We start from the raw sequence: 20,833 nt of genomic DNA, 5'->3' as shown, positions 1-20,833 counted from the left end.
CACTTTTCTCCCACATTCTCAGCTCTATCTCCAGAGGCAAGAAAGCTCTGGAAGGAGAGAGCCAGAGCCAGGAAGGAACAAGTATCTAGGGATGGGTATAACTTGGCTTTGGGAGGAGGAAGCCTCTCTAATCACCGCCTCACACATTATCTGCCTCTGAGACATTGGGAGCCCCCAAAGGTCAGTGCTGGGAGCTGAGCTGGACCCCCTTTCACCATACCCCAGGCTGTAGCCCCAGGCCAGGACAATGCCGGTGCCCTGGGAGGCTCCACGGATGACCTGCGGCCCCATGTCTGAGAGTGCTAGACACAAACTCCAGCAATCCGATTTTCATGGGAGGGTGGGCCGAGCAGCCCCCACCCCCACCCCCAGCACCTCACCTTGGCCAGCTTCTTCACAGTCTCCGCTTTACTGTCATTGCTGGAGGTGCTGGCAGCACTGGGGGAGTTGCGGCCACTAGAGCGGATGTCTTCATTGATGGGCGAGGTGCGACCATCAGGGCTGGCTGGCTGCTTCTTTCGACCGCTGCGCAGTGTAGACATCTGCCCACCCAAACCCGAGGTTGGTGAGACTGGACCCCAGCCCCCGCATAGGCCACCTGAGCCCAGCACACACCCAGAGCATCAAGAGCAGACCCCATTGTCGGCCTCAAGGCAAATCCAAGCCCCTGGCAAACAATAAACAGGAAAGTGGATGGTGCCACCCGCCTGCCTAAAAGGGCCACTGGGAAGACCAGTGCTACAAGGAAAGACCCTGGTGGTATCCTCAGTCCCTGAACTGGGAAAACCCTCACTCCCAAAGGTCCCTGCCACATTTCCAACTTGGAAAACAAAGTCACTTTATGGAAGGAAGAGACTATGCAGTGAGTGAAAAATGTACCTAAGTTTCCAAAACTGGATCAAACGTTAAAAGAAGGTAAGTTTCAAATAGCAAAGATACGCCACAGTAAAGATGACCAGCCCACGGACCAGGGGAAGGTCTAAGGGCTGGGAGAGCCTGCACTGAGGCAGAAACGGAGACCAATGCCCCCACCACTGGCTCCCCAAGGAAAGGGAGGGGAATAGGAGGCTCCTCCCAGCCCACAGGCAGAGCTAATGTGCCTGGGCAAACCCTCTCAGCCCTGGGTGTTTCTCTCCTGAAGTGAGCACTTTTGTCCTAGTCCTGGCGGCATGGCCCCAGGCACCAAGGACTCACCGCGCCTCGGCTCCGCCGCGTCCTCATGCTATGCTTCCCGCCAAGCCCATCGTCTTCCTCTCTGACAGGTTTGAACATAAATGGGGGGGGGTCCACGGGCTTCTCGATGGGTGGGAGCTCGCCGTATTTCTTGAAGTGGATGCGGCAGTCTGTGCAGAGCAGGATGTTCTCCCGGCCCCCGTGGTGCCAGTCTTTGGAGGCTGCATAAGGGAAGAGGGGTGGGAGCTGAACCTCAAAAACCAATGTCCTTGGGCATCTGAGCAGGAGGGCTCGAACAACCCTGTGCCTTGAGAACCAACCATGCAGCACGAGGCTCAGAAAGACACCTGACACACAGCCCAGGTGCCGGTGCTGCCCTGCTCTCTCCCCAGGAGAAAAGAGGATCTCAGGAATATTTACTCCCCCATCTTATGCTAGGGTACCCAGGAGGAGCTGACAGCAAGTGCCCAGGACCCAACCTTGAGCAAGTCCATCCCACCATTAGCACTCTGTACTGACTGCCTAACAGGGGTGTGAAGTAGAGTAAAATTTCCAACTTTCTCCAGTGACCCTGAAGCACAACAAGATGCCAATGTCAAAGCCCCACTCACTGGTGCTGAAGCAGTGGCGGCAGGCGTACCCCTTCAGCTCCTGCTCGCTGTCCTCACTGTCAAAGTCGTCCTCGCTGGCAGAGCTCAGGTCCACTGGGCATGGTAGGCACACAATAGGGTGGGGGACCCGTCACACTTGGTCTGCCCCAGGCTCTGAGCCACAGAGTGGCCCAGTAGGCTGAGGTCGGGACACTGAATTCCTCAGGGTCAGCCATCAGAACAAAGAACTTGTGTGTGAAGAGTGGGGGGTGGGGGGGTACCTGCTAGATTGTTGGGGGCTGATGTCACACCTGAAACTTGGGTGGTGGGCACTGATACGCACAACCAGTGAATATGAACAGGGTAAAGAGTATCCATGGGGCCTTCCTGACACATGCAGGCACCCTAAGGACCTGCCTCTCTGCTAAGTGTCACCCTGCCAGTGCTAGATGACCAGATGGCTTCTTGTTTGCATGTGCAACTTAAGCAACCCTTGGAGGTCCATGCTCTGGATTCTACTGCTGCATCCTAGTGTTTAGGGGTTAACAGGTGTGGACTTCACTGTCATATAGCACATCACACTGGGGCCAAGAAGAGGAGCTTGGTGTGGCAGGACAAAAAAGAAAACATGTTAATCTGATCTTATTGCTACCATGATACATGTGCAATGAAAACTCTAAATAGCACACAGTCCACTAAGTGGAAGACCTCCTCTGAAGTTATCAAAACACCTCAGGCCAAGGCCAAGACTTACATTTTTGTAAAAACTTAAAGTGTTCTTTTTACTAGAAAAATTTAAATGAACAAATAATTTGTAAACTGTCCTACCACATCCCAAGTCAGCGTGACACTCAGGCCAGGCTGAGCACATGCACATCGACATGCACGTGACCACATGGTTCCCTGGGTCATCGACTCCGGCCCGCACTGTGAGAAGGACGCCTCTGAGTGCAGACCCAGAACTGGCACACAATGTGTGGTGCGTTTGAAAAGTGCCCCACTTACAGAATTCACTGGAGGGAGGTCTGGAAGGTGTGTTGACAGGTGTGGATGCTGTACGGGTCTTAATCCTCCTGAACACAGCCTGTCTGCGGTGCCTACGATGGGCCCGGGAGCTGGCTGCTTCTGGGGTTTTCTTCCAGTGGTAATAAAAGGTGATCAGTTCTCCCTGCAAGAAAGAAGGGCTGGCTGTGAGGGAAGTGTCCAGAGGGACTTGGCTTTTCCCTGTCCCATTCTGTTGGGAGCAGGAGCTGGGTTTGTAACAGCTAAACTGGAGACCAGGACAAAGAACAGTTTGCTCCTGGAGTTGTGAGGGGCTTGCTCAAGACACTCCTGCTGAGCTGCAAGAAAGCTGGGCAAATGGGGCCTGTCGTCTCAGTCCAGCACAGCATAACTTCTAGACATCAGGAACATCCATTCATTAACAACTATTTGTGGGTGCCTACTAAACGCCAGATGCCACCACTGTTCCATGCACTCGAGGTGCATTAATAATTCTTGCCCTCTAACTGTGTGTGTGTGTGTGTACAAGGTCAGTCTTCAAGGCAAAAGGAGCTACTCTTTTCATGGCCTAGCAGAAAGAGCGCCAAGGCATCTTTGTAAAAAATATAGCACCTTTGGCACCTCTTCTCCAGGGACAGCAGACATATCATACACACAAATGGGTGAATGACATTCAGCTAACCCTGGTTGACAAAGGACCGATTTCTTAAAAACAAACATCCCAAGATAAAAAAACCACTTAAAGCTGCAAGAGAGCTGAGATCACATTGATCTTCTCTAATTAAATAAATATTGTGGAAAGTCAATTAACTTGGCAGACAACCATATCCTGGGAAGTCATGGGGGGGGGGGGGGGGGCTGCACCTGCATCCCAGGGTAGGAATACCACTGTGGCCCAGGAAAGGCACACTGCCTCGTGAATGGAGGAGCCAAGAAAGAGAAGAAAAGATTGTGTTCCCCGGTGACCTGAGATCTAGCCGGAAATATTAGTGTAGGGAGAACCGAAATAGACAAAAGAAGTGCAGATACCGCATAACAGAGTGCCCAATCAGACGAGGTTTCATTAAAAACACTCCGGAAGACTTGAGACACAATGACAGTAAGTTGGTAGAGAAGTGGGTAGATTTTTGGTGGGGAAATGGCTTCTGCAAAACAGGTAATGTGTGTGTGCTAAGTACTCACTACTCAAGAGTTGGATTCTATGTCTGTGTATTTTCTAAGGAGGGCCACAGTTGTCATCAGAGCCTAAAAGGATCAGCATAAGCATACAGCATGTATCTCTTAGAGCTATGGTTTTTTTCCCAAACACCAATGAACAAAATGCTAGTGACTGCCAATATTTAATAGGTGAAGCCTGGCCCAAGGCCAAGGAGACTAGCCACCACTCCAGCCCCTTTTTGGTTCCATGAGAGGGTAACTGAACAACAGGGGAAATTTAGAGACTGTCCTTGAATTTCTGACTTGTTTTTTTATCACAGTTATTCTGCAAATGCAGGATAATTGTCCCTGTGGTGACTGGAGCATCCTGAGCCCCTAGGCCATGATAGCAGAACCTCCTGGCTCCTGCCTCCTGCTTCTTTACTTCCTACCTTCCTGACCTGGAATGTCATTTATCTATACTGATCTTTTGGTGCTGGCTGGCTGGAGGGAACAAACTCATAAATCCACTAAACTAAGAGACATGTGCCAACAAGAAACTGATCTGGCTCTGGTTTTCCTATGAAAAAATATAGAACAGAAGTCAAAGCAGGTCACTGTCACCCCTCAAACACTTTGTCAGAGTGGCATGCTCATCAGTTCAGAAGGGCAACAGGTGCAGTAAATCAGAGCCCAATTCCGAAGGTGGAAGGAAGGATGAGAAGACCCAACGTGATTCCTCCCACCTCTTCCTTCAGTGGAAGTCGTTTCAGGGCCAATGGGTGATAGAAGGAAATAAAAATGGGAGGAAAAATCGGGTGGGAGGGGAGCCACCAGGGTTTCTGTCCAACCTCAGTCTTACTTCAAGGCTATTAAAAAGCAGTACCCTGACATTTCTACGTAGCAGTGATCTGTAACGCAATACTGCCTCACATGGTTACCAGGCATTAGTTCTATTTCTCAAATATGAATGTTTCGAAAAAATTTCAATGGTTTTAAAAGATGGCATAACTTGCAGATTAAAGGAGGGGAAGCCAGAGTTCAGCAAGGCTACGAGACTTGCCCAACGCTAGACACCAGACAGAAAAAGGCACAGGAAAAGCCCAGGTTCACAACTCTAAACCTTCTGTCCTGCACAGTGTCCTCCTTGAGCATGTGAGAAAATCAGGACATGGAAAACAAACCTAATGTTGAAATAAACATCAACTTCTGGTCACCATTTAAGGAATAGCTTTTAAAAAAGAATGGGACCAGAAAAGATTCCATCATTGGAGTGCCAAGGATCAAAATGACCAAGCCAAAAGGACCTTCCCTCCCCCTGTAAGTCTAAAATTAGTTGATGAGAAAATGAAAGAATCTAAATATCAAGATTCAAGAAAGATGGGAAAAGTCACATCCTAGAAATGTAAAATGGTCAAACTACTTTGTAAAGCTGTTTGGAAATTATCTGAAAGCTAAACAAACATTTACCATATGACCCAGCAATTATTCCACTCCTGGGTGTTTACCCGAAAGAAATAAAAACATGTGCTCATGCAAAGACTTTTACACAAATGTTCACAGAAACAATCCAGATGCCCCCCGAACAGGAGAATGGACAAACACTGCAGTACACCTTTCCACTGGAATACTACTTGGTAGTAAAGAGGAACAAACCACTGATACACAACACGGACGAATCTGAACAGCATCGTGTTGAATGAAAGCAGCCAGACACAGAAGGGCACATACTGTATGATTCTATTCTAAACAAGACAAACTGTCATCACAGAAAGGAAGTCAGTGGTTGCCTGGAGTCTGGAGAGTAGGAAAACTGCTTATAAAAGGACACCAGGAAACCTTTTGGGGTAATGGGAATATTCTACAAATCAACTGTAGTATTTACATGGATATACACATGTCAAATTTCACTGAACTGTGCACTTAAAGTGTGTACATTCTTATGATAGATAAAAAGTTGACTGGAAAATAAATACATAAGTAAAAGTCCAGGACAGGTTTTATGAGCTGCCTCTCAACCACTGTAATGTCTAGGAAGGGAGTAAACACTGGAATGGAGCAAATCCAGGGGGATTAGAAACAGCACAGTGGTGACTGCATGGGTGGCTAGGTCTTGAGCACAAACAAAAGAACACAGCAGGGAAAGCATTGGTTCTACAAATAGGGAGTGAAGCAGCTCAAGCCTCACCAGGAATGAAGTCAATTGAACTTTAATCAAACATGCATAGTGTGTTCTACAGAGACCCGCGGCACATAAATTCAGGCAACAAAAGCTGCTGCGGAAATCAATAGCTTACCGAAACATTAACACAGGCAACCATTGATCAAACGGCAGCTCCACAAAGGCAGCCTTGCAAATTAGCTCCTGCTTTTGCTTGCAAGCAAACACAGAGGTATAAATGTTGTCAACATGAATGGCCTATAATGACCATTTTGTTCCCTGCGCTCTCACCTCATCTCACAACAAGGCCTCACAGGCAACACACCTCACATCTCAAAACTATAATTGTACATGGCACAGGGAACTAAACTGGTTTAGTGCTTGGGCACAATGGGAATGAAAGGGAGTGCAGCCATCCCCACCCGCCAGCACTATGAGTCACAGCTCTTGCCAAGAGAAGTGTTCAAACCCACTGGACTCTACTTAGCAGATTCTCTCTCTCTCTTTCCTCTCTCCCCTCACCCCATCTTTCTCCCCAACTCCTTTGCCTTTTCTTTTTGGTGGTGGTGGTAAGTCCTCTGGATTTTACTGACAGGTCATATGCACAAAGCCACTGGCAATAAGAGACTGGCTCTGGATTTTGGTAGCAGCCCCCTGCCCTCTGCAGGCTCTCTACCGACCCCCAGGCAACCCTCTCAGCTAGTGTTGGAGAACTAGGCAACATAAGGTTTCTCAGATTTCCCATCAAAATAAAAACAGGGGGTAGGTGGTACCATGAAGGAGACAGCCTGACTGGGCCTTCTTCCAGCCTACAACAGGTCCATTTACCTGCAGGCATGTGGTAGGTAGAAACATGACTGCTCTTTAATATCCCTCGGGCACTGCAACGCTAAGAGAGGGAACCTGTGACCTTCTCCTGCCCAATTAATTTCTTTTTTAAAGTTAAGATACATTACATACATGTCTTCTCTCTCAGAGGGACCATGGGGAAATGAAAGCACAGAACAAAGCACTGAAGGAAGGTACTGTAAGCATTTCAAGTATTAGAGGCTCATTCTGATCAGCAAGCTTGTCTGTCCATAGTACTGAGCATAGTGGCAGGTTCCCCACGTCCCAGGTTCTCTTATGCCTTAGTTCAGCACTAACTCCTCAGACAGGAACTCTCTGGGGGGATTATGTGATGTTAGCTGGTTCCATGTTAGAAGCATAAGGATATATCCAAGATTGAGCACAAATGTTCGTGATTATATTATTGCCAAAACTACCCAAAGAAGTCTGGATACCTGATGGTGTGTGTGTGTGTGCTAGATGAGGTCCAGAGGCCCCAGCACACAGAGTCCAAGGTGCTTGCAGCCTGCCACCTACTGTCATGTCTTCTCTTATGAGCCGAGGAAGGCCTCGTTCTTCAGAAATAACCCTGTACACACACACCCTTGCAAGTCAGTGCAGAGATGCTATATTCCTTTACCTTCCATCCCCACAACATTGGTTCTGTGACCAGCAGGAAAAAATGATGACCACTGGTCTTACAGTCAGGCTAAGGAAGACTCTGGAAAACCAGCTTCTTCCTACTTATACAAATAAAAATGGGGATGCAGGAATTAACTTATCCAGGTCCCTGCACTAGGGAGTGCCCAGGTGCAAGCCTCAGGAGGTATCCAATAGAAGCTGCCCACAGCCGGTGAGGGAAAGCATCAGCTAATCTCTTCTTTGCCATCAAAATTTCAAAAGGCTTCCTCTGTGGGCCAAGAACCGCCCACTAAAAAGAGAGGGCAGCAGAGGAGATGGGAGATATGGAGGGAGGCGTGGAAGTTGCTCATGGATAATGGCATTATAAATATATATGCATCTTTGTGAAGCTATTTTACAGGCCCTTTTCAGGCTCACCTACCATTGTCAGCTGAGCGGACTGCAATCATGCGACGGGACAGACCCCCCATGTGGCAGGGCAGGCACATGCACCTGGTGTGTGCATCTGACACACCCCACTTGCAGGATGAGAAAGTGAGCATTTAGAAGACATTCTCTTAATTCTTTAAGACATATATTAACTGTTCCAATGCCAAATATTTTCATATTAACATGTAGAGAAAGCACAGCTTAATGATCTCTGTGCAATGCCTTAAGTCTACATGCTAATGTAGAATTAGTTAGAATCAAGGTGCTCTGCTAAAACTTTTGTTTTGAAGAATCCTTCAGTTACCATCTGGCTCCTCTTTGGTGGTCCAGAAAAAAAAGAGGAAAGAAATACACCACTTAATTTCTGTGTAGAATGGAGAGATCTAACCCCCCACCCCTTTTTTTTTCAAAGGTGTTTATTTCCAAGGAGAAGTTCCAGGAAGCAATGAAACAAGGGCCAAAACCAAGTAGGGGCAGGAGGGAGAAGGAAACATGGCATAGAGTTGCTTCTCAGACTGTGTTTCCCCAACCCAGGGTCCTGAGAAAATGAGACTCTGCTCCAGGAGCCTGTCCGGGAAGCCTGCATGAGACATGTCCCCTGGGAAGAGCTGCTCTAACTGCAGTGCTATGACCCTGCAGCTCAGCCCTCTGATTTCCATGACCACCCTGCCTGGGAATTACAGCTGCATTGTTTCTTGGCAAAAATTATTAATTCAAGGGTAGTGAAGCAAGTCAATAAAATTTCCTGGCACAGACTCCTATGCAAGTCATTCTTTCCTTTCACTCCCTGAGGAGTCAAGGGCTGGATCTGACAACTGTTCAGAACATGTGAGGTGAGAAGCTGGGCATTGGGTACAACCATCAGCTATGTTTAGGAACAGCCACTTTGACACAGCTTTTTCCAGAAGGCAACTGGTTGTCTTCCAGCAACGACTATGGTAATTAAAGTGGTGCTCTCCTGGGCTCCTTCTTTTGTTAACCAACCGAATCCCCTAATATCTAAAGGAGCCCTGACACTGACAGTGGCTCTGCTGCTGATGGTTAAAAACCACCTCTGTGATCTCAGAGTGCATTTGGTAGAATGATGATCTGGAAGTCACACAGCAGAATCAAAGCCTCCTGCATGCACAAGGCAGAAAAGGCACCTGATCTAAGAATCTAATATGCAGCACAAGAGGAAGCCTGATGGGGGGCTCATAGGGGGACAGCTGCTTCTGGGAAGACAATCCCTCCTACCTACCCTCCAACTCCACTCCTGGGGAAAGACGAAGGGAAGGGAGGACTCTGGAAGTACATGAAGGTCTCCTGGGTTTCACTTGTAATGATGAAGCCACACGAACATGGTCCTTGAGGTGTTCCTGAATCAGGAACTCCTCCTCCCACCCCCAATTAAAAAAAAAAATCCCAATTGGGCAAAATTACCTTTCATTTCATTTATTACCAGTACATTTGTACATTGTGAAGGAACTAGAACAGACAGTGTGTGTTGTTTTTTTCCAACCAAAATTGTAATTAGATTTCCTAAGCTCTATATTGCTTTTGTGGCTGACCTCAGCCACCTGCAAATCCTACCTTTGGTCCCCACCTCCACTTGGATGTCCAGAATTGAGGTCCTGGCCTGGCCTGTCCTCTCTCCCACAGACACTACATCAGTCTTCCTAAAGCCCAGCTCTGACTTTATCACCTACCTCTCCAAGTTCTCTGAAGGCTCCTCAAGGCCAACAGAACAAAGGCCCGGCTGCCTCGCAACTTCTTCCAGGCATTTCTCTCTGTCCCCAGCAGACATTCCCCACCACTCACGGCCTTTGACTTACGCCAAACAAGATGGCCAGCCTGCTGTTCCTCAGGGCTTTTCTTCTGCTGGTGGGATGCAGCCCTATGAACCCCTCACCACTCTGTCCCCTCAGTGTCTAAGTCTAGGTCCTCCTCACCACTTAGGTTGTCACAGATGTCACCATCTCCTTGAAGCCTTCCTTTCCCCCTTTCTACAACCACCAGAGGTCATCCTGAGGTCGCTTTCACTACCCCTCCATTGCTGCCTCTCTCCTGTATATACAGACTCTGCCTTGGACTGTCGTCATGAATGTGCCAGTCCGACTCCCCATGTCTGTGACCACTTCATCTGACAACAGAGGTCAGACAACATCTTGAATATAATGAGTACTCACTAAACTTTTGACAAAATGAGTATTTTGTGAGAATAAAAATCACCTGAAATTTACCCTAAAGGAAAAAACTTTTGAGAAATAGATACAAGATTACCAATTTTTTATTTTGCCAAATAAAGTCATTAAAAATAACTGCCTCTTGCACTTGCCATTATTTCATAAAAGAAATGACACTTTATTTCTAAAAAGTAGGAAAGACAGGCAATCTCCAAATAAAGAGGTCCTTAATTTTAGTGTTATGAAAAATGACTACATTGTTATTATTTTTCATCTCCCATGGGCCAGTAAAAACTAATCCACGTGCCTGTGCCGGAGTTTGGAAGCAGCTGCTCTAAAGGCAGCCAGCCGTCTTGGACTGGCAGAAGGGTGGGCTTAGGAATCGCATGCCACCAGTTCCTCACTTGGGGCTTTATTTACAAACCAACAAACCACATTTTACTGGGCTACAAAATCTACCATGATGATAGCTAAGCACTATATATACTTTCCATACCATAATATCTTTAATCTTCTTGGTACCTAATAAATATCTTCATTGTCTCTGCTTTACAAAGGAGAAAACCAAGGCACAGGGAAACAAGTCACATTGTCAAGCCCCACACATGTGACTGCCCTGGGGGTCTGGTTCCAGAGTCTTATGATCTTAACTATGAAATACCGGGAAATAGTCATCTAATGCTTTTCTAAGCCAGAGGCTCAAATTCTGGTTATCTTTTATCTATGGAATTCAGTGCAACAGCATCTTAAACCTCTTATCTGGACACTAGTTATGGCCTAAGAGCACAAAAGAGCACAGTACACTCCTGATTCGCCTCAGGGTGGAACCACCCGCAGCACCCAGGAATTACAGAACCTGAAGCAACTTCAGGGGCTCAAGATTGGACACACATTTGGTAGGTAGAAGTGCACAATCAGCATTATGCACAAGCCTAAAAGAAAAGTTTCCACTTCCCCACACCAATAACAAACTCCATGGACTGTGAGAAAGACCCTGGGAGCCCACCATGAGCACTCCCTTCACAACCTGCTCACTAGGCCTCACTGACCTACTTTTGTCTCTGGGCTACATATGTTGCTTATGCTACAGGAGAAGCTCACTGACCTACTTTTGTCTCGGCTACAAATGTCACAGAGATGCGCCAAGCAAGTGGCCTTCATAGGCCTCTTGACCCAAAGGCAGTGACTCGTCCTTTCCTGAGGAAAGCTGAGTTTAGATTAAACAGAGTCCCTCAAGAAAAGACTTCTGAACATTACAAAGCATCTTTCGAAACTATCTTCATCTAGAAGCATCTAAAGCAGTGGCGTCGAACTGGGCTCAAAACCATGGAGGTGACCTAAGGGTCGCTGGGGTGGCTCTCCTGAACCTCCATACACTTGTTGCTACCTGTCCAAGCAGCTCCATTAAAAACCTATCTATCACTCAAGCAACAGCGAAGGATTTTCCACTTAACCAAAAAGAACAATAAAAAAATAAATGACAGATACGGCAATGACTCGTTTGAAAACAGAGGTCAAAGCTATCACAAGTTGGTCTAAAGCCCAGCCTCAACTGAGGGCTCCCAGCCACGTGTGGGGCCCACAGAAGCCTGGCAGTCCTGACAGAGCGACAAGCCTGGCCTTCACTGAACAGAAAATGCACACACAGCACCACTTGGGGGCCTTTATTTTTGGTTTTACTGAGCTGTTTGTTTAAGCGAAGACTGTTAACATTGTAAATATAATAATGCCAACACCAGGAGCCTAGTTTTCTCTGTAGAGCCTCCCAAACCCCAAGAATTCATTCGCTGAAATCAGTTTTCTTTCCTACAAGCTGAATACTTCATTATTTCCTGAATTCATTTTATTGGAGTTCAGCAACAGGGCAAGTGGGATTTCACTGCCGCTAGTTCTATCACCAAGTCACCCTTCTTAATATTTTCTAGTTCCTATAACAAAACCAAGTTTCTACAGCAAAGGTTTGGAGGAGAGAGAGAGCAGAAGGGAAAAAAAAGCCATAAAACTGTTAAAACCGCCATTCTCCATCTCGTAAACATTTTTCTATTTATCGGCCTTTCATTATATGTGCAATCTTATTATCCCTGCACACTATCAAAGTGACATCCGTCAGGGTCACCCTATAAAATATACATTGACACTGTAACATTTAATGACGGAACGGGACAGAAGATGAAGGATGGGAGCGGGTGGCATGCTGCAGGATGTTTTAAGGGATCATTGCTTATATCTGTGCATTTCCCGAGGTAATAATTGAATGACAGGGGCTGGAGGGAAATCCATTTTTGAGCTCAGAAAGTACAGTTAGGAGAAAAATGTTTTTGTATTGGAAGCATATAATGACTGCCAGGAAATGAGAACAGCACTCTAGCAACATTGCTTCTTATATTTTATGGTTTTTATGGACACAAAGCAAATTATCAAGTACAATCCATTTCTGCAAGTTGAATTTTAAAATAAAGAACAGACTCCCTCATTACAAAGAAAGGAGGGAAAAGGGTATTTAATTTTGTCACTGTATCACATTTGTTTAATAAAAGGAGAAGCAAAGATTACTCTTCAAAGCACAAAAACACAATTACAATACCACATCTTCCTGCTTAGGTATAAAACACGCCATCTATCACCTGAATTTTGGATTTAGTGGGCAAAGCACTCTGACCTCAGTAGCTGGATGGTCCTAGGGTCTCCAAAAGATGGTTCTGGGTTACTCATCCCAACATGCACACCATAGTTTAGAAAATAAACACGATGTAATCCACCAGAGGTCTGGGATGTAGCTTATGAAAATAACGTGCGGGTCCCCTAATCACAGTTTGAGATGTGGGATCCGAAGGCTCACTGCTGCTGGTTCCTATCTAGGTCTTCCCAAGGGTTCCTGTTGGAGGTTGGCTGGCTCCCCTACCCCATGTGTACACGAATGGGTGTGGAGCCTATAGGGCACAATGGGGCTGATTGCCCAGAGGAGAGCTGGGGTTTCCTTGGCCATTCAATATGCATCTTGAAAAAAGATGGATGGCTCTAGATCTCTGAAATAAACTATGTGGTAAGGAAGACTCTAGGGTTATTTGGGATCTCTTCCCTCCAGTGTAGTATGGCACAAACTTAGAATTAGCATGCCTTATATTAAAATCCTCACAATTCTTGTTCTGAAGACAAACCACCAATGCTATCATCACAGGTGACCTCAGTCACCTGACTCTAGCACCCCCCTTCCCTGGACTGATGTGGGTGTAGGAGGAAGAGGTATGGCAAAGTGCTCCTGGGGATACCTTAACACCCCCCCCCCCAAATTTTACATTGAGATTGATTTGAGACATGAAGGTGTTCTTGGTCTGCTCTTAAGAAGTAACTTTTCCTTCACGCCCCATGTGTTGCTGAAGAGTCACTCTTGGGCATTAACCATCTCTAACAAAAAGTCACACAAAGAGACGAACTCTGCATTCTTATTACTCAAAACTAAGATCCCAGGAACAACTCTAAAAAGTCAACAAACTTCTCATTAATTTCAGAGCTCTAAAAGCATAATAGTTTCCACTTGCAGAAAGCCTTAAATGTTAGCCTTTATCCATTCTCCTTCACTTCCCAAAAGAAGCCAAAGTCCTTTGGAGAAACTTCTCTGTGTGGCGACTTCAGACATGAGCTCTTGGTCAAGAAGCTCTACTGTGCTGACAGAGGAGAAGCCAGGGCAGAGAACTGGATTTTCAAAGACATGTTCCTTGGGGCCTTGGTCCTGAACAAGTTGCTCTGACACCGGTCAGGACTCCTGCAGCCTCCATCTCTAACTATATTCACCCTCGGACGAAGGGGGCTGGTGGCTTTCCCATGTGTCTTGCCTGCCCAGGCCCTCACTGCAGACTCCTGGATGCCTTTCTCCTGGTTGCCTTTAGCCCACTCCCCAGCTCCATCGGTGGTAATCCTAGCCATCTTTTAGGGCATCTTGTCAAAACATGCCCCTGCATACACACTATCTTTCCTGACCCACAGGGAGTGAGTTTCTCATGAGTCTTTCCACAAATACCAACTCTCTTGCTTAGTCGCAGGCCCTTGTATGGCTCAGATGTCACTGAATCTGATGGAATCCTAAGTTATATATGGTTACAGCTGAACCTTCCTCTAAGGGTCAGTGAGAACCGGAAAGGGTCAGAGGCTCAAAGTTAGGAGAAAGAAAGCACGCCTTCCTCCAGGGTGCCGGAGCACACAGGCTTTCTGCCGACAGACACCAGGAGGCTCTGGGATTATGCTTTCACGCTAGCTGTTCTGCTAGACTCTTAAAGAAACAAAACACAACCAAAAAAGGACAGCCTGCCGGGCTGTAGCCTGGTGCACCAATGGTGACAAGTCACTGCCCAGGACAGTATCTATACTTCCAGAGTTTGGCTGCAGTGATCTCAGGTTCACCTCTGTGCCCACAAGTATCCCAATGTCAGCAGAACCAGGTAGCACTCAAAGCTCCCTCCTCATAGATGAGAAAATTCACTTCCCAGTTTAGGCTGTGGTTTGGTAATCTTGGTCAAGTGGTCAACATGTGTGGGGGGTGGGATGGGTATGCTACTGAGAAAAATGGAGGAAACAGTGTCTCATTGCCCATCCAGCCTTTCTCAAGTGGAGTTCCTCATGTGAACCATAGAACTTAGAAAATGAGGGACTATTTTCTCAATTCTCTTAAGAATGAAACATAACTAGTACCATCCCAGATAAACAAGAAATATGTTAGTACATTATATGCAACGGATGCTTAGCATACTAGGCTTAACTCTCAGAATTCAGAATGAGAAAGGCAGCCAGTGGCTGTGCAATCCTGACTGGTTACCTACCCCCTCTGGGAGGGCCTGTTTTTTTATTTTTAAAATGATGAAAAATAATAGCACCCCATTCACTGCACTCTGGTATTAAGAAGAGCTGATGCACATACAACAATTGGTACAGTGCTATCTATTGTAAAAGACACGTAAATGTTGGCACTTATTAATATTTGATGTGCGAGACCAGGACAAAGGAAAGATCCCAGTGGTGGTGAATGGCAGCAATGCTTACTTGTTTGCTTGACTGCAAAATAACTGCACCACTGTCACAGATAAAACACCAAGTCCTAAGTAAGAGAAAGCAAACAGACTCAGTATTTCTAGAAACAGAAGCATTAAATATTTTAAAAATCTGACTCAAAAAAAGCAGAACTGAGCTGAACTGGGTGAAAAAAATATAATTATATTTAAGAAGAAACAAGGATCAGAACAGTTTGAATGCTCATAGTGGCCCAGGAGCTGAACTGGCTGGATTTCCAGGCTGGCTACACCCTTCCCTGGGAGTCGGGCACAGTCGAGCTTGGGTAAGGCCAGGAACATCACCAGTGTGTCCAAACAAGACCCACACACCCACGTCAGCACCACTGACTTCCAATGACCACTTCTCATGGGTATGCTCACTAACCTATATCCAGCATAAATCCAGACACTGTGAGCAGGAATGTACCTCTGGAATCCAGTAACACGTAGGGCTTTCTCTGCCTGCATCCCTAGTTCTGTACCGAGTCCTTTCCAGTCCTCCATCATTAGCGATGTGTTCATGGGAAGGCTAAGTAACCTCTTGGAGACTCCATTTTCTCTTCTGCATACAAGGGATGGTGCAACAGCAGCTTACTCCTTACTGCTATTATTTTTCACGGTTGTGGGTAGGATTAAATGCTCAAGACAGGTCTGGCACATATGCTCAATAAATGATAACTATTACTTTTACTGTTTTCATTTGGGAAAAGTACTAGTTTAATAGAATGATCTCTTAAATGACTTTCTTCCTCTATCATGTCTCCCCCACAAAACTACAGGTACTTCATATAGTCAAAGAACAAGACAGTGAATGACAATGCTATTTTCGGCAAGTTCACAGTAGGAAAGATAACTCAGGTCACAGAGATCCACATTCTCCCTGATGGGCCCAAATGGAACCATCAGAGCAACACATGCCTACCTAACAGCCTCACTGAGGCAGCTTACACAGCCTTGTCTCTGCCTAGCCCAGGCTTGTCCTCAGATGATCAGCAAGATAATGAGAACACACAGTATCGTTAAGCACTTCAGGAGGAATGAGAACAAAATCCAAGAGAATGTTCTGCTAATCTGTAGCAGGCTACTCCGGGGCTTATCAACTGTGTCGACACTGCAATGCAGAACTGGCTTTGATGGACAGATTAAAAAGGTCCAGCTTGGGGCACTTGCAACAACCCATTATTTAATTTCATGACACCATAACTCTACTCTACAACTGCCAAAGAACATGTACTTAGGTTAAATATTATACCTAACTATAATGAACTCTATTGCTGAACTTTAAAAATATTCTCTTGTAATAGTGTAGAACATACTAGTGTCATAAACACTCTAGTGAGGATGAAAATTGCTGGTGTGGATCACAAACTCCTTAAGCACAAAGAAAGTCTGAAAGACTCTCCAGACGTTTATGTTAAAAAGAATTTGTGTTTCTAATGCTGAGCTGAGGATGGAAACAAGTGTTGTACAACTCACTGTATCACCCTCAAAGCATGCTTGGGCCCGCGGACTGAGGGGTCGTGGCCTCTACAATCTGCTCCGCACTGTGGTTGTCCCTCTGCCCCTCTGTGCTGTGTGTAGTCAGGTGTGTGAGCTGGGACATCTGTGAAGTTCAGTCCACCCAGAATTGTACATCTCCTCTTCCACTGTCCCAGCTTTTCCTCCCAGGACACAATGTCAGTTCCTGAATGCTTTCCTGCTACAGGGTTGTGCTGACGGGTCCAGAAAATTAATGTGCTGCTCTGGAGGGACTGGGCACTAAGTCACCTACATCCTAACACAGCACTAATAAGAAGAGTAGGGATCCTCTCCTGGGAACTAAAGCAATCATTTCCACAGTGACTCACATGCAGCAACAAATAAAGAGGTTCACTGCTTAAAGCAACAGCAGAGACAAGAGGTTGTAAACTAACCCCAGATAAGAGGAAAATTGGCCTGATGAGTATCACTTAAAAATTCTCGTCACTCGTGATCTGGATCAGAAAGGCTCTGATGCCACAACCAGATGCTTTGAAGGGATTTTCTTTGCTCTCTCTAGTTATAGGAAACACCACAAGTTGTACACTTTTATTCAATTGTTCCTGAGAGGCGATTAATAAAGAAGACAGGCTACATGTTTTTTAGTCCAATGACTTAATTCTAAGAAGGTCCAGCTAAACTGTACATCTCACCCCTGTGGGTAGGAGAGAGAATGGAATGTGCTTCATGTTGGGTAACAGAGGTTAACAAGGGCCATCAATATGCCAATCAGGGCGTATTTCTCAACTGATGAAATGACCACTGTCACTCACTAAGAGTCTAAGAATGAACCCCGAGCAGTCTGGACAAGTCCTGCTCGCCACGTCCTCCTCTGGGCCTGGGCCTGCCTGCCCATCGGCGGTCCTGCAAGGCTATTTCCACCACCACCAGTCTCGGGGCCTCTTCCATTCCTGGAATTCTTAGGAAGACTAGGTCAAGTGTGGTCTTGGGCCTATGCTATTCCTTAGAGAAAGCACACTGTTCTAGACTGTATTTTACAATTTAACACGTTCATTGTTTAAAAACCAAATCAAAATGGATCACACATATAAAGAAATAGTTGAGTGAATAATACTAATACCTGCCATAGTACAGTGCTGAGTTGATTAACATCCAAGGGTCTGCTTGCCTTTTGCCCAGATTGAGGGTCAGGTTTCCTCAGGAGGCCTCAGGGAAAGCATAGCTGAATCACAAATGATCCAGGAAGACCTGGTTTAACTCATAAATACTGAGGGGGGGGCTGTGTGAAGGCCAGCATGGAGCTTCAAATTCTGCTTTGTCACTTCACAAAGGAAGCACAGGAATTCCATGGGTGCCAAAAAGGACCCTTAAGTACATGAGATAATGCTGTACCTTCTAGCTCCTGGTGGCAAAACAAAACAATGCAATATAAAATAAGCCTGTGGCCCGAAGGGGCCTGATCTGGGTGAACTTCAGCCCCCCAAAATCCTGGGTCAGAGTCAAAAGAAATGCAAAGTAAGTAGGAGCAGTTTCCAAGCTGGTAAGGAAAGGAACTTATATGAATTTAATGTGCACTCTTGTGCCCACTGATGAAAATATCAGCATATTTAAGAACACTGGTGATACTCTGGTTAACCTCTTCTTAAAATTATTCTTTAGAGTCAGTAAGACAAAAATAAAAAATATTACTGTTCATCCTGTAAAAATCTAAAAAAGAAAATAGAGCCAAGAAAACTTCCCAGGAACCTCTCTCATTCCAGCCAAGATACACTTCCCACATGTGGCCGTTAACAATAGTAAGAGCATTCACGAGGTACTATCAACTCATGCGGCACTGTCCCATAGACATTACGCCACAGCAGCAAGGCTTCCCACTCCACAGGACTGGCTCTGAATCGTAGCCAAGGCAGAATAGCAAACAGCCAGAGTTTCCTCTTTGGAGGCAGCAAACTGAGCAGTGGCCCCAAATTCTTAGGGCTGGATTTTCAAGCAAAGATCACCTCAAAGACGTAACACAGGAGACAAAGATTTTGAAATCTATTCCATATTCTCTCAAGAGAAGGCTGCAACTTCAGATGCTGGAAATAGAACGGAGAAGCATTTTATTAACGTGACTTGGAGGGGCTGTCCAAGCAGTAAAGGGAGGAATAAGGAAAGCCCCAAAATGCAAGTGGATTTGGGGTGCAGTGCGACACGATTCCATTCAAAACCCCAAATGGTAGGTTTGTGGAACAAGAAAAGTTGTTTCTAAAAACTTTTAAAAAGAGCAAAGGGCCAATAAAAAAGTTTTCTTGAAAAAGAACAATGAGGCAGGGGACCCACCTCACCACATACCAACATCGGCTCTAACGCCAGGAAGTGAGGGGCTGGCCCAGGGCTAAAGAGACCAATGGGACAAAACAGGACCCAGAAACAGAACCACACATTTCTGGAAATTTCATTTTTGACATAATGGCAATACAAATTAAAAAAAAACACACCCAAAAACTGTTCTGCTATCTCACACCAAACAATAACCAATTTCAGGGGATTAATGCCTTTAATGCAAAAAGCAAAATTATAAAACTTTCGAAAGACAATAAATATAAGGAGCCTGCCATTACAACCATAAAGAAAGATTTCTTAAACAATACACTCCAATCATACAAAGACTGGTAAGTTTAACTACATTAAAATTAAGAACATATGAGTTCTATCATAAGCCACAAACTAGATGTAGATATTTGCAACATACATTATTTAAAATAAGGAGTTATCCACAACTTACAAATCAAAAAGAAAAGTCAATTCAATTCCATGTCCTTCATAGAAGAAACAAATAGCCAATTAACACATTACAAGATGCCGAATACTACTGAGGTATTTTAAACTCACAATATTGGCAAACATTTTAATGCTTATCAACTGTTGGCAAGGATATGACATTACCATACCCCTTACATACAGCTAGGAAAAAAACTGGCTTCATTTAGTAAAATAGAAGCTATGCATAACCTAGAAATTGTATTCCTAGTTCTAAAGAATCCCTTTTGCATACATACCAGGAAACATATAGAAGAACATTCACAGAACTGTTTGCAATAGCAAAATGCTGGAATGAACTGAAATGTCCATCAACAGCAGAAAAGAGAAGTAAAAATATGTTATATTCATACAATGCTATGAACTACTGCAGAACTACACATGATATAGCTGAATCTCAGGATAAAAATGAAAAAAGCGATGCAGAGGTACATTCTCCCTCTGTGAGTCCATTTACATAAAGTTAAGAAACATGTAAAACTAAACAATATATTGTGTCAGGATACAAATGTTTGAGGCAAAACCATAAAGAAAAGGAAGGGGGTTAAAAGAGAACATTCAAGATAGTGACCATCTCTGAGTAGAGAAGATGGGGGTTGGACTGGGGAGGAACGCTCCATGCAATCTTACACTTCCTGGTAGCACACGGGAATTCGTTGTGTTCTTATTTCTATACAAAAAACTTTTTTTTTTAAAAATATATCTTTATTGATTTCAGAGAGAGGAAAGGAGAGGGAGAGAGAGAGATAGAAACATCAATGCTGAGAGAGTCACTGATCGGCTGCCTAGCCTGCAACCCGGGCATGTGCCCTGACCGGGAATTGACCCCAATCCCCTGGATCCTAGAGCGACGCTCAACCGCTGAGGCACGCCCGGCTGGGCTACAAAACACATTTTTTATAAAGGTTCTTTTGTAATTCTACAATATTTACTAGAACAATGGGGGGGAAAAACAACCCAGATGATCAAACCTTCCAATTCTGCCACTTGAAAAGGTTTCTCATCTCTAGAGAGCATTTGGAAGTTACATGCAAGTACTTCCAGGTCACTCGACAGCCTGGTGAGGGGCTCATTCTGCCCCTGCTCACTGCCTGCTAATAGTCTCCTCTACCTGCTCTCACTCCTCCCACAGCATACCCACCGCAGGGCTGCTTACACCGTGCTTTCCTGCCTTTACCTGTGTGCGAGCTCTTCACATGCAAACGTGGGCCTCAGGTCTGACCTTTCCTGTCCTTATTGGCCCCAGTGCTAGAATCACTGTTTTCTGGAGTGTTGTAGTATCTTAAGAAAGTGTGGTGCTTATGAAATGACACTCTTTAGAGACGATGTGTGTGCTGAGAAAGGTGAAATGAAGTGCCCCCACCCTTTAGTCTACAAAAATTA

General features: G+C 45.4%; 1 protein-coding gene across 8 annotated transcripts in view; it reads right to left on the bottom strand.

Annotated features, from left to right (window-relative positions):
• RERE (arginine-glutamic acid dipeptide repeats) overlaps positions 1-20,833 on the bottom strand; it is a 345,910-nt gene that overhangs the window by 9,035 nt on the left and 316,042 nt on the right. For all 8 annotated transcript variants that reach the window (XM_087820126.1, XM_087820131.1, XM_087820127.1 and 5 more), the window contains 4 exons: positions 2,769-2,931; positions 1,785-1,877; positions 1,195-1,394; positions 381-542 (listed from right to left, as the gene is read on the bottom strand). In XM_087820126.1, the coding sequence (XP_087676252.1) occupies positions 381-542; positions 1,195-1,394; positions 1,785-1,877; positions 2,769-2,931 (618 nt within the window). The remainder of the gene's footprint in view (positions 1-380; positions 543-1,194; positions 1,395-1,784; positions 1,878-2,768; positions 2,932-20,833) is intronic.

This window comes from Miniopterus natalensis, chromosome 9 (assembly GCF_054644295.1).
Source record: "Miniopterus natalensis isolate mMinNat1 chromosome 9, mMinNat1.hap1, whole genome shotgun sequence".
NCBI lineage: Eukaryota > Metazoa > Chordata > Mammalia > Chiroptera > Miniopteridae > Miniopterus > Miniopterus natalensis.
Note: the sequence above shows the minus strand (reverse complement) of the source record. Positions and strands in the feature narration are given on the sequence as shown.